The sequence below is a fragment of the Lipophrys pholis genome (genome assembly GCF_963383615.2).
Source record: "Lipophrys pholis genome assembly, chromosome: 5".
Taxonomy (NCBI): domain Eukaryota; kingdom Metazoa; phylum Chordata; class Actinopteri; order Blenniiformes; family Blenniidae; genus Lipophrys; species Lipophrys pholis.
In genome coordinates, this window is record NC_137628.1 from 33,831,440 (window position 1) to 33,845,986 (window position 14,547).

Sequence of the window (14,547 nt, forward strand, 5' to 3'; positions counted from 1 at the left end):
TTGGATTGTTATTACGGTGACTGTCAAAATAAAACCACCAAGTTGGATTGTTATTACGGTGACTGTCAAAATAAAACCACCAAGTTGGATTGTTATTACGGTGACTGTCAAAATAAAACCACCAAGTTGGATTTGTTATTACGGTGACTGTCAAAATAAAACCACCAAGTTGGATTTGTTATTACGGTGACTGTCAAAATAAAACCACCAAGTTGGATTGTTATTACGGTGACTGTCAAAATAAAACCACCAAGTTGGATTGTTATTACGGTGACTGTCAAAATAAAACCACCAAGTTGGATTTGTTATTACGGTGACTGTCAAAATAAAACCACCAAGTTGGATTTGTTATTACGGTGACTGTCAAAATAAAAACCACCAAGTTGGATTTGTTATTACGGTGACTGTCAAATAAAAACCACCAAGTTGGATTTGTTATTACGGGGACTGTCAAAATAAAAGTTCCAAGTTGGATTGTTATTACGGGGACTGTCAAAATAAAACCACCAAGTTGGGTTGTTATTATGGTGACTGTCAAAATAAAAATACTAAGTTGGATTGTTATTATGGTGAAAATAAAAGTACCACATCCAGGAGAATGTGGGAGTCATGACACCACGGAGGAAACTTTGTTCTGATTGGCTCTACTGAGCATGTGCAGAACTACTGGTTACTACAAACATAGTGACAGTAACCAAAAGCAGAGTTTTTGCCGTCTGCAATGGAACCTGAGCGTTTTCAGAAAGTTGTGTTTTCCCTGTTTCCATGGAGATGAAGCGTTTTCAACAAGAGGTGTTAAAGTCTATTCCTCTCAAGTTCAAATCTCTGGACCCGACGACTCCAGCTGCTCACTGGAGCCGTCAGCAGATCCACTGTCGGGCTTTAATAACTCTCCAGTTCCAGTGTCACATTTTGAAAAAAAAATTGAATCTATTTAGTTAAAGTCACATTTTAGTTTTAGTTCAAATTTAATCTTTAAGTATTCTGACAGTTTTGTTGTACTGTGATAGATTGTCATGGTAGTAAAACTCCATTGTAAGCAGACCTATAACTGTGTTTACTCAAATACACTAAGAACGTACTAGATCACCTGTAGGATGAAAAATGTCTCAGACCTGTTGGGACAGAAGCGCAGTACATAATCATGTTCTTCACAAGTTCTGGGTTTTTTTCTGCCTATTTGAACAAAGTACTTACAACCTGCAAGTGAAGCCGGAGAGGACGGTTGTAATCCAGATTATCCGGCTGACCGCTGTGATTTCTTTTCTCGTCCTTTCTTTACTCGTCAGTTGCTAATGAACAGAAACTTTGTTTGAATTTTTCTTGTCAGCAATTTTTTCCATTTATGTTTTCGTCACAAAGAATCGGTCGTCATTGAAAAAAGTAACGCTGAGCAGGAGGAGGAGGACAATACTGTGGAAGAGTTCAACTGATGGGATATATGGAGAAGCAGAAGCAGTGGAACACTCCAGCACTTGGTTCCAGAACTAATGAGCGCCAACCACACGACATCATTCTGTCCGACCCTGCAGCAATATCCTTAATCTGGGAATGTTACGCTTGTACACGACTGGACCTGAATGTTGGATGGAGCGTCGGGGAGCATGAAGAGCTTCTTTATGGGTCAAATCATCTGTTTCATTAGTTCAAAAACAAAAAGAGAGCACAAGTTGAAATGAGGACGGTAGGAGGACAAATGAAAGAACTTGAAACTGATCTCCATTAAAGCAAATCCAGCAGATAAGCATAGAGAACTGAGGAACATCCTCACAGCGAAGAAACCATCTTTGTCCTCCCTGTCCTTCTCCCAACAAACCGTCCACACCTCACTAGGGACACGGCTCATCACCGGGCTTCAGGACATGTAGTACACATGCCAGGCCTTTAGGGGCGCTGTGACTCACCAAACACAACAAAACACTGAAGAAGAAATTTAGAAGTAGACTCCAGGAACCCGGTGAACCTAAACCAGCTGTTTCTGGCCTCTCGTCCACATGAGGCGTTCAGGGCCCCGGAGACGGGTTTTTAACTCGGGTCCCAGAGTGGGCAGATTCTAAAACCCCGGCTCGTACTGTCCAACCCCCCGGGGTGTGGACGGCAAAGTCGGCAAAGATCATCAGTGGACAAAAGATGACGTAATGGCCCCCCTCCTCCCCCCACTGAGGTCCGCTACGTCACCTAATAACCAGAACAATCAGGGACTAGAAGCTCGGGTGGAGCTGCAGAAGCTAGAAGCAGGCGGAGCGGGGCCATAGACCTATAAAACTAGAGTGATATATAGTGGGTTATGTGTTTATGTGCAGAAGTCTACTTCTACATTTCTATGTGGTCTGTCTTCTTCTGTGTTTTTGTTGTGTTTGGTGAGTCACAGCGCCCCTAAAGGCCTGGCATGTGTACTACATGTCCTGAAGCCTCGTGTTGAGCCGTGTTCATAGTGAGGTGGAGACGGTTTGTTGGGAGAAGGACAGGGAGGACAAAGATGGTTTTCGCCCTGGGCGAACACCCGCCTCCACCAGACACACCTGAGACGTGGTTCTCACGTCCTCTGCTGCTCCTTCACAGATTGAGCCCTGGGCGACTGCCCACATCTCTCCCAGCAGAACCCACAACTAATAGAACAAATTCTCCAGAATCGCCACATTCCTGACAGATTAATAAAAGTGACGATGAGCAACGGCCTCATCCAGCCGCAGCTCTGCTCATTCGTTTGCAACACGGTGGAACAATACTGCTGACGGTGCGATCCTCCATGTTTCCTGCTCTTACTTGTAGCTCAGGATAAAAGGTGGAGACGGTCGGTGACGGAGTGACGCCTCCACCCTGAATCCTAGAATCCAGCTCAAAATGCTGATCCTGGTCAGGAACTGAGGTTCCTGCCAACATGTGGTGGTTCTGTGTGTGAACGCTCCTTTAACAGCTCCTCTACCGGTTCCTCTACCGGTTCCTGTCTTTTCTCCTCCTGACTTCAAACTTCATCCACCAGATTAATGATTATTGTAATGACTTCAGCATCAGCAGAAGGTTCCTCAGCTTTGACCAAGAGAGCAGCGATGCTGCTGCTGCTCTCTTGTACCAATGCTGACAGAGCGTAGATCCAGAGCGTAGACTTGTCTGGGTCGGTGATATCAAACTAACCCGTTCAGTCCAGAGTTCAGCTGAAGCTAGTCTGGGTCGGTAATATAAACTAACCCGTTCGGTCCAGAGTTCAGCTGAAGCTCTTCCTGCTGCAGCTCAGCTTGGTTCTTAGTTTAATGCTGACTCACTGCTGGTGACGGAGGTTTGGAGGGTGGTGGAATTGAAATCCGTGCATGTCTGAGCGGAGCAGCAGTGACGTAATTACGTCAGATGTGCTCAGACTCTGGCTTCGACTACGGTGTGGGATGAGGATTAAAATGGTAGAGCAGCACTTTTTATTACCTACAAATTCCACTTTAGCCTCTTAGCCTGACAGGAGGCTCCGCCCCCTGAGGACCTGTCATAGGATCTTTTTTAAGAGATGTTTGATTTTCACAGACCCCTTGCAATTACACCACAGACCACTAGGGGTCCGCGGATCCCCGGTTGAGAATCACTGCCCTCGGGGGAGCTGGTGAGTCCTGGACAAACCCCCCCATGGAAAAGACCTCCAGTGGAGGGTGATACCTGGAGCTGTAGCTACCAACAGAAACAGAACCCACCTGGATCCAGGCTCTGGTGAGAACTATTCTGTTTGGTCTGAGCCTGAAACCTTACTGGTGGTGTCCTGTCCCAGGTTGACGGCTCTACAAAGGAGGACTTGCCTGGAAGCAAGGACCCTGTTGTGTTCGTAGAGTTTCTTTTTCTGTTTTTCTTCTACTGATGCGCCATTTAACCCAAATGTGACCCCCTGACCAAAACTCACCAAATTAGCATTGTACCTGCAGAACTCTGGAGGTTAGCATTTAGCATTAGCATAGTCCCATACAGGACTCTTATGGTTAGCATTTAGCATGGTCCATGGAGGTTAGCATTTAGCATGGTCCATGGAGGTTAGCATTTAGCGTGGTCCATGGAGGTTAGCATTTAGCATTGTCCCTGCAGCTTGTATTCAGGCTCTTCCAGGAACTTGCTGTGAAGAGAAGCAAATGTTTGAGCGGCGCTCTGCTCAGACCTTCAAGTTGCTCTACAAAGTCTTGAGTGTGACTTTCTTCCCCTGAAGCCTTGAGGCTGGAGGGTCGGAGCAGACGCTGGCTGCTGCCACAGCGATCCGGGAAGTGAAGCCTATTGCTCATCTGATCAGTACAGACAGACTCGGCTGCTCCACCGACACCTAACGCCTCTTTGGTTTTTAGAAAATGACCAATTAGGAGGAGACACAGAAGAAACCCTCCGTTTGGAGGGTTGTGTAGAGAGAGCAGAGCTTCAGACTCTCCAGGTTCCTGAGCCAATGTGAAGCTCTGGCAGCTTGAGTGTTGGAAGAAGAGTTTCATTCACACTTTCTGCTCAGCTGCTTGGACTTAATGAATGAATGAACCATCTTCAGGAGGGCCACTCACCAGGATTTCAGAATGATTCATTCATTTCACTCACAGGTAGAATTTCACATCTACCTAAGTTTCATAACAGGATAAACATTGTGCTTCCCCCACTCTTCCATCACATGTCTTGCAATTTCTCCATTTTCCATCTGGTTTCTTTGGCATGTCTCTTTTTAGATTGAGACGACTCAGTCTCACCTCAGCTCCTACATTTAATGAAACGGTTCAAGTTGCTGCTTGTTGATGATTCACACTATTTCATTCATCTCAGTTTTACTTGATGTGGAGTTTTGTGAAATTCTATTATATCTTTATGATAATAATAATAATAATAATAATAATAATAATAATAGCGTGTGTGGCAGGCAAGCAAGCTCGGTCCCTGGGTCGGCAGTAGCGTCTCTCTATGCCCTATGCTCTATGCCCTATGCTCTATGCTCTATGCTCTATGCCCTATGCTCTATGCCCTATGCCCTATGCTCTATGCCCTATGCCCTATGCTCTATGCTCTATGCCCTATGCTCTATGCTCTATGCTCTATGCCCTATGCTCTATGCTCTATGCCCTATGCTCTATGCTCTATGCCCTATGCCCTATGCTCTATGCTCTATGCTCTATGCTCTATGCCCTATGCTCTATGCTCTATGCTCTATGCCCTATGCTCTATGCTCTATGCCCTATGCTCTATGCCCTATGCTCTATGCTCTATGCCCTATGCCCTATGCCCTATGCTCTATGCTCTATGCCCTATGCTCTATGCTCTATGCCCTATGCCCTATGCTCTATGCCCTATGCCCTATGCTCTATGCTCTATGCTCTATGCCCTATGCTCTATGCTCTATGCCCTATGCCCTATGCTCTATGCTCTATGCCCTATGCTCTATGCTCTATGCTCTATGCCCTATGCCCTATGCCCTATGCTCTATGCCCTATGCTCTATGCTCTATGCTCTATGCTCTATGCCCTATGCTCTATGCCCTATGCTCTATGCCCTATGCCCTATGCCCTATGCCCTATGCTCTATGCTCTATGCTCTACGCCAGGGAGGACCACAGCATGTCTCCACGTCTCCCCGCTCCATCAGGCTGATTGCAGTGAGGCTGGTTCTCTGGCTTTGTGCTGAACGTGGTGAAGAACCATCGTTCTGGTGTGTTAAAGAAGGGAAACATGGAAACATGCAGGGCTGCGGCCTCCAGGATCTGAGATTGACACCACTGCTCTACGCTCTACACTCTTACTCTACGCTCTACACCTGACACGCTACGCTCTACACTCTTACTCTACGCTCTACACCTGACACGCTACGCTCTACACTCTTACTCTACGCTCTACACCTGACACGCTACGCTCTACACTCTTACTCTACGCTCTACACTCTTACTCTACACTCTAACTCTACGCTCTACACTCTTACTCTACGCTCTACACCTGACACGCTACGCTCTACACTCTTACTCTATGCTCTACACTCTTACTCTATGCTCTACACTCTTACTCTACGCTCTACACTCTTACTCTACACTCTTACTCTACGCTCTACACCTGACACGCTACGCTCTGCACTCTTACTCTATGCTCCACACTCTTACTCTACACTCTAACTCTACGCTCTACACTCTTACTCTACGCTCTACACTCTTACTCTACACTCTAACTCTACGCTCTACACCCTTACTCTACGCTCTACACCCTTACTCTACGCTCTACACTCTTACTCTACGCTCCACACCCGACCCTTACGCTCTGCACTCTTACTCTACGCTCCACACCCGGCGCTCTACGCTCTACACTCTTACTCTATGCTCTACACTCTTACTCTACGCTCCACACCTGGCGCTCTACGCTCTACACTCTTACTCTACACTCCACACCCGGCGCTCTACGCTCTACACTCTTACTCTATGCTCTACACTCTTACTCTACATTCCACACCCGGCGCTCTACGCTCTACACTCTTACTCTACGCTCTACACTCTTACTCTACGTTCTACACTCTTACTCTACGCTCCACACCCGGCGCTCTACGCTCTACACTCTTACTCTATGCTCTACGCTCTTACTCTACGCTCCACACCCGGCGCTCTACGCTCAGCGGACTGTGAGGCTGTGGGGGTGACGTAGTGTCGCCACAGGAGGAGCTTCACCGTAACGCTGTTGTTGTACATCGTTTGCATGTGAAGAAGAAATTTGTCTTCTTGGAGTTTCAGAAGTACTTTTACTGGAACTTGGTATTGACAAGTGACTAAAGGTTAGCACTTGTACTAGAAGTACATTTCTAGAATGTAGAGCAGACTTAGACTTAGTAGAATAGAAAAGCTTTAAGGAAAGTTCCTGTTCTGTATGTTGGAGTTGACGTGTGTTTCATCGTCATGTTTTTCCATATCCGGTTCAGAGCTTTGATTCCAGGTCGGATTATGACACGTTCACCCGTTCACGTTCACGTTCACCCGTTCACGTTCACGTTCACCCGTTCACGTTCACGTTCACCCGTTCACGTTCACCCGCTCACGTTCACCCGTTCACGTTCACCCGCTCACGTTCACCCGTTCACACACTCTAAACCCAAAACGACGGAAACATTTGAAAACTGGTCAAACTCCCTTCACAGTGGAAAAAAGGTAAAACTGTGTAAATGATTAAATCTACTCAGAACTCTAAAACAACTTGAACTGATGAAATATATCTAATATATAGGGTAAAAAACAGTCATGAAATATCTTAAAGAAATAAAATCCAGTTTATGAACTCATTTATTTTGAAGATCCAGTTAAATTATATTTGGTGGAAACTGAATAAAGTCAATTATGATTGTTGCAGATCTCAGTCTTAGACCAGATCTCAGTCTTAGACCAGATCTCAGTCTTAGACCAGATCTCAGTCTTAGACCAGATCTCTGCGTGAGACCAGATCTCTGTGTGAGACCAGATCTCAGTCTTAAACCAGATCTCTGCGTGAGACCAGATCTCTGCGTGAGACCAGATCTCTGCGTGAGACCAGATCTCTGTGTGAGACCAGATCTCAGTGTGAGACCAGATCTCTGTGTGAGACCAGATCTCGGTGTGAGACCAGATCTCAGACTTAGACCAGATCTCAGTGTGAGACCATATCTCGGTCTTAGACCAGATCTCGGTCTTAGACCTGATCTCGGTGTGAGACCAGATCTCAGTGTGAGACCAGATCTCAGACTTAGACCAGATCTCGGTCTTAGACCAGATCTCGGTCTTAGACCAGATCTCGGTGTGAGACCAGATCTCAGTCTTAGACCAGATCTCGGTGTGAGACCAGACGTGCATGTCAGTATTTGCGTGTCCACTGTAACTATCATATATTCTGAACACTGAATGCAGTACTTGGTTTCTGAGTAGTACTGAATCCTATGCAGAGTCACACAGGAAGTAAAACGAACCAATCAGAGTGCGCTGTGGCTTTAAGAGCCAGGTGCATCCCCGGCGCGGCAGTGAACCTGGTGCCGACAGAACGTGACACTGAGGACTGAAGACTGAGCAGCTGTCGGTGGGATTAAAGCCCAAAGAGACTTTTCTCCCTGCTGGTCACCGGTTACCGGAGCGCCGCCATCAGAACGGCGCCGATACGCTGAGCTGTGAGCAGGGTTCTACCTGGCGCTCTCTCTCTTTCTCCGCAGGTCTGAAGGAGGTGGTGTTTCTCTCCGATAAGTACCACGACACGCCGGAGATGACGGCGTCCAGGAGGCTGCTGAACATGGCGGGGATCCAGTTCAGGTGAGGAAACATGGAGGCAGTGGAGGGTTTCGTTCTGCTGCCACAGAGCGGTCGGCCCACACCTCCACTCTGCTCAAGGTTCTGAAGCTTACTGTCATCATCCAAATGGCCTCACATGAGAACAGTCAGCAGTGTTTTATCATTCACACTGCTGTAAAGGCCTTCAGTTTAAACTCTAGAACAATCCTGCCCTTAAGGTGGCAGGACACCAGGGGCAGAGGGGCTGAGAGGCAGAGGGGCAGGGGGGCAGAGGGGCTGAGAGGCAGAGGGGCAGAGGGGCAGTCTGAACACTCTTTTATATCCTCTCTCTCCGTGATGACAATAAAAAGTGTATTTCACATCCTGTGTGAAGCGGGTGTGAGAACTCGGAGGCTCCGCCCACTCAGTAATACTTCCTGTGATGTTTAATAGCATGCTGGTTGCCATGGAGATGGCGATGCTTTGCTTGCCCAGTAGATTTGTAATACTGCCTCTGAGTACTGAGTGTTTCTGAGGATATTTTAACTAAATGTAAAGTTTTCTGTTTGAAGCTTTTGGCCCAAAGCCGTTTATTTCCTAAACACGTGTGAAGCAGCAGGTACAAAGTCACCACCTGTGTGTGTGTGTGTGTGTGTGTGTGTGTGTGTGTGTGTGTGTGTGTGTGTGTGTGTGTGTGTGTGTGTGTGTGTGTGTGTGTGTGTGTGTGTGTGTGTGTGTGTGTGTGTGTGTGTGTGTGTGTGTGTGTGTGTGTGTGTGTGTGTGTGTGTGTGTGTGTGTGTGTGTGTGTGTGTGTGTGTGTGTGTGTGTGTGTGTGTGTGTGTGTGTGTGTGTGTGTGTGTGTGTGTGTGTGTGTGTGTGTGTGTGTGTGTGTGTGTGTTGGCAGGCAGTTCAAGCCCAAGAGGACTGAGATTGTCATTGATTTTAATTCCATTAACCATCCTGCGCGTCCAAGTGAAAATGCAAACGACTCACCTTGGGGAGCCGCTGAGCGAGGCGAGGAGGCAGAGGAGGAATGACGAGATTCAAAGGGACTTTGATGCCTCTTTTCTGCACGTCTTCTTGCCCCCTGCTTTGTCCAAAGGGAATCTCAAGGATACCTTGACTTTGGCATCATTTGATATTTTGATTAACCGTAGTTTGACGCTTGGCCCTGCCTGGCAGAAGGCCTCTGCTTTTATTTCTTTTAAAAAGTCCCTTTTGGTTCAGGGATGCACGCGGCCTTGGAACAAACTCTGCTCACCGTTTGATTTGAAAATCTTTTGTGTCGGGTGTTTTCTCTCTGTGTGTGTGTGTGTGTGTGTGTGTGTGTGTGTGTGTGTGTGTGTGTGTGTGTGTGTGTGTGTGTGTGTGTGTGTGTGTGTGTGTGTGTGTGTGTGTGTGTGTGTGTGTGTGTGTGTGTGTGTGTGTGTGTGTGTGTGTGTGTGTGTGTGTGTGTGTGTGTGTGTGTGTGTGTGTGTCTTTCTAATCTGTAACAATCCTAACATATAAATGTTATACTCTGAATATTTCAGGGGTTTTCTGAAATAAACTGAAATATTTTAAGGATTTATTTGGTCAACATGACAGATTAAAAATACTGAATTTCAGAATATTAAAAACAGGTATTAATCATTTCTTTTTAAAACAAAGTATCATGACCAAACGGACTGTTTGAGATGCAGTGTGTTTGAACTCTGATGGGATCTGTCATGTTCACAATGTTTTTATTAACATTTACCATATTTTCATATCATCACAGAAACCTATAAAAACCAGGAGGGCAGTGAATCGTTAAAGAATTTGAAACCATTTGAAGCTTTATCAGCAGACCCGTAAATAATCCTGTTTCTGCTTCATTCCCTCGGTTTATTTCCTGCAGACCTGCTTCCATGTTTCAGCTCAATGTGCTTCAGGACTAATTACATCAAAATGTGAATTTTGATTTAGTTAAAGAGTAAAAGATAATAAAATGTTAAACTAAGGGAACAATTACAGATTTAAAAACCATCCTAAATCTTTGGTAATTATACTTTTAAAAATGCACAAAATTGGACTCTTTGGACACTTTGATCATCTCAGTAACTCAGTTTAGTACAGAAGCTTCATTCAGCTTCATTTTAAATAGTAAAACAGTAAAGTTTCTTTTCCTGCTTCACATGAACTCAAATACAAACTTCAGGATGAGTCAGAACTTTGAGTTTTAGTGCAAAGCTCCAGTTGAACGTGTCCTGCTGCCAAATGCTGTAAAATGATTAAACAAAAAGAGACAAATCATTTTTTAGTTTTCAAATGAACAAAAGAATTCTTAGTTTGGTTTTGAATAAATAATTTAGCATCTCTGCAGCTCAGTTCTTAATAATAATGCATTTAATATCTATTTATCAAAATCCCGTGTGCTGAGCAGGTCTGGTGGAGAGATGATTCACATTCACACACTTTTATTTATCTCACAAAGAGAAATTCATGTTCAGTTCCCCAGTGTGTTTATTTCTATACGTTCCATTCAGTCGTCGGTCAGGAATCAGCATGGGACATCAGGAAATGTCAGAAATGAAGAAATAACTAAAACCCGATATGATAAGCATAAAACAAGACAGTGAATGGTAAGAACAGTAATAAAAATAAATAAATGTCTATGCTTTATGGCAGAGGGAAAGGAGGACTTTGACTTCCTGTTGGTTTTCCTGACGGCCTGAGAGAGAGAATTCCTCAACCTGCTCTGGTCGGCTGCTCTTTCCTTTTGCTTTTCTAGATCCTCCTCCCTCCCAGACCCAGCCCAAGTCCCTCTGGGGACTTCCAATCATTTTGGAGCTTACTGGTGATATTATTGAAGCTGTTTTTATCTCCCACACTCAGCCCATTGTACCAGCAGGTACAGCAAAAGGTTAAAAGGCCTTCAAGAAAAGAATGTAAGAATGTTGTGACATTCAAAGGATTTAGCTGCTTCTTCGGCAGCTCGTATGCTGGGAGCTGCGTTAAAACCTCTGAGGATACAGTGCATCCGCAAACTGGTGCCGTGTAAACGGACCCCCCAAAAGTGAAGGCAGTTTTGCGGATACACTGGAATTCGTTGTCGTGTGAACGGAGCCTTAGTTGACTCCATTTGGAAATGAGCTCCTATATATATATATATATATATATATATATATACACACACACACAGTTGGGCTCCAGATCCAGTGAACTCCTCCAGCAGTCGTCCCCCCAGAGGAGAGACACCAGGAACAATGAACAGGCCATAAAACAGCAAGGCAAAGACCCCAGGAAGTTCCCGACCCCCCAGGGTGGGAACCAATGGTGATGGTCGAACCCGACCCGACACCACAGGGGTCCAAACGTCCACTTGGTGAGACTCCTTTCCTACCAACTGTCCCCTGTTACTCATCCCAGCCACCGAGAGGGACACACGTCTCTGCTGTCTCGGGACGGTAAAGAGATCACCAAGTAGGTCCAAGGGACAGAACCAACGTCAGCCCGCTGGACGAGCAGGACCCAGTTTGGACTGCTTCTTCTCTTTCCTTTTTTTTCCTTTTTTGGGGGATTCTGAAGACGCGAGCCAGAACCGAGCGGCGACTGAATTCTCTGTCTTTCTCTTCTTTCCCCCCTCTCTCATCTCCCCCTCTTTCACTAACCCGAGTCAGAACCGGGCCAACAGAACCGCCCGTTCGTTTACTGTAGGTGAGACCGCTTCGCTCCGAGAACGCCCTCGCGCGCATGTGAGCGTGACGGACGTCTTGTTTATCTGGCCGCTAAGCAACCGCGTCCCCAGAAAGAGCGAGTCAAACGCCTCTAGTGGTTGCGTGAGTCATTGCAATCCCTCTTGACATCCACCTGGTGGACACATCGAGTCATTGCGCTCTCCCGCTGCACGCCGCCGCACGCCCCTAGTGGTCGTCACGGTCACCACACTGACCGGCCAATGTCTGCCTCCACCTGGTGGACGTTCGAAGTTATTACACCCACTCACCCTCATCACTCCAGAGCCCACACACACACACACACACACACACACACACACACACTCTTTGTACATAGTGTTGCTGTTTAATAGATTAGATCTCTGTGTTAGGTGTCGTTTGCTACTTAAATGTGTTGATTTATGAGATGATTTCAGAATTATTTATGAATTAATACATTTTGTTAATAAACGCCTGTTAGCTGAATGAATGATTCTTGGTGATTATTGTGTATTTATTGTGTATTTATTGTTGACAATTCACTGGTTCGTAACAGTCTGTTTTCGGATCTCACACCTTCCCTTTTATTTGAGATTGTTATATTTTACAGAAATATTAACTAACTTAAATAAACCTTTACAAACGAGACTGATATTTTGGTATTAGCTATTTCCAGTTTATCTGGTGGTGCCCCGATTTATTATTAATACATAAATAACAAATTTAATCAATTAATAATTTTGTATTAAATTATATTTGGTTATTAACTTTTAAGTAATTACTCAATTACTTTAGGAGTTGTTGTTGAGTAAATGACGGTTTACTTCCATTAACAATTTAAATTTTTCATAAATTACTTCCAGTGATTTATTACTTTCAGTAATCTATTACTTACAGTGATTTAACACTAATAACAACCATAAATCCCAACAGTGGTGTACGTAAACACTCTGATTAAAGTTCTCTTTCACATGAAGCCATTAAAAGGCTCATTTTAGCTCTAAAAACTCCAAACTTTCATTTCCAGTAGTTTGTAGTTTGTTTAGTAGTTCCTGAGGAACCAGAAGTCTGGCTTCATTATAAAGAAGTTCTGTGGAGCTTCTCATAGCGGAGCGCCCCCTGCTGCCTCATGCAGACCTCAGCCTTCATCAATCCAGAGATGAAATGATCTGGTTCCCTCGCTTCATTAATTTAAGGTAACGACTTATTATCTGGTTCCCACGTTCTTATTATTTTTCTCTCTGGCCACTCAGTCCACTCTCTAGAAGGTTCTCTCTGGATGGTTCTCTCTAGGTGGTTCTCTCTGGATGGTTCTCTCTGGATGGTTCTCTCTAGATGGTTCTCTCTAGATGGTTCTCTCTGGATGGTTCTCTCTGGATGGTTCTCTCTGGATGGTTCTCTCTGGTCAAAATAAAGAAGAAGAGGCACCATGAAGCCTCTGATCCTCCAGCTCAGTTTTCATCTTCCACTTTAACATCCTGGTAGTTTGTCATGTTATGGTAGTTTAATAGAGCAGATAAAAACACTGCGCTGCCTCCACCTCAATGTTTAAGACAAAACACGGAAGCACAGAGACTTGAAAGTGGGCGGAGCCTTGGGCGGAGCGTCAGGGACGTTAACCACTGTTGTTGACCTCACAGTTAACTAACGGGATGACTAAGCATGTTTTAAACAACACATATTTAACGGTCGGTGAGCTGACGGCGGGTTAAGGATTTAACCGGCGGTTAGGGCTTAACCAGTGGTTAACATAAAACAGTTTAGAAAAACTGGGCCCTGGTGTAATTTAGCTGCGCTCACTATAACTTCCTTGGCAGGATTCAGGATTAGGTTATTTGTCATTCCATTAGTAAAAAAGACCATGAAAAGTTGACGTCTGTCTCCGTCCTCGACCCCCAGAAGTTTCTGGAATAGCAGCCGCTTCTTTATGCAGCTGCAGCAGAAGGAGAGACTGAACTGGGATTGTTTTTCATCGTCATAAACAGTCTTCATCATAATCAGTCTTCATCATAATCAGTCTTCATCATAAACAGTCTTCATCATAATCAGTCTTCATCATAAACAGTCTTCATCATAATCAGTCTTCATCATAATCAGTCTTCATCATAATCAGTCTTCATCATGATCAGTCTTCATCATAATCAGTCTTCAGGCTGAGGTCTGTAATGCACGGCCGCCACTGCACTAAAACAACATCTAGAACTCTGCAGCTCGGCTGTTTATGATCAGGAGGATCAATAAGTCTGATATTTGAAGATAATTAATATCTGAGATGAATCTGGTTCAATTCATCACTTCACCATCAGCACCACCAGGTTGCTCGTCTCCAGAAAGTGCTGCTCAAGGTCTAAAGTTGTCGCACCGGTGCAAAGTTTATATTTTAGATCACAAACGTTGCGTGGGAAGTGGCGTAGGCATCTTTCAGGACCTGTTCAGTGGGTAAACAACCTTTATAGACGAGGCTGGTGAAGATTAGGATTCTTCATTACTTGTTTTAATGTATTTCTTTCATTAATATATTTATTTCGTTTCTTTTAAAGCTTTTCAGTATTTCTTTAATAAATAAAAGTCTTGACCTTGAAGAGGACTCAGGAGGACAGTGTCATCTGTGTGTCTTCCTACATGATGAAGAGGAGACCAGCCCCTGAGGTGAGCCTGTCTGAAGCCTCCTGCTGG

At 44.9% G+C, this 14,547-nt stretch overlaps 1 protein-coding gene across 2 annotated transcripts in view; it reads left to right on the forward strand.

Moving 5' to 3' along the window:
* The window catches only part of dctd (dCMP deaminase), a 23,135-nt gene extending 10,786 nt beyond the window's left edge, over positions 1 to 12,349 (forward strand). The window contains exons 5-6 of one of the 2 annotated variants that reach the window (XM_080464331.1): positions 8,140 to 8,236; positions 11,358 to 12,349. In XM_080464331.1, the coding sequence (XP_080320457.1) occupies positions 8,140 to 8,236; positions 11,358 to 11,436 (176 nt within the window). In that variant the 3' untranslated portion in view covers positions 11,437 to 12,349. Of the gene's footprint in view, positions 1 to 8,139; positions 8,237 to 9,098; positions 9,809 to 11,357 lie in introns of those variants that run through there. The other variant, XM_080464330.1, reaches the window with a different exon arrangement.
* Positions 12,350 to 14,547: the final 2,198 nt, after the last annotated feature.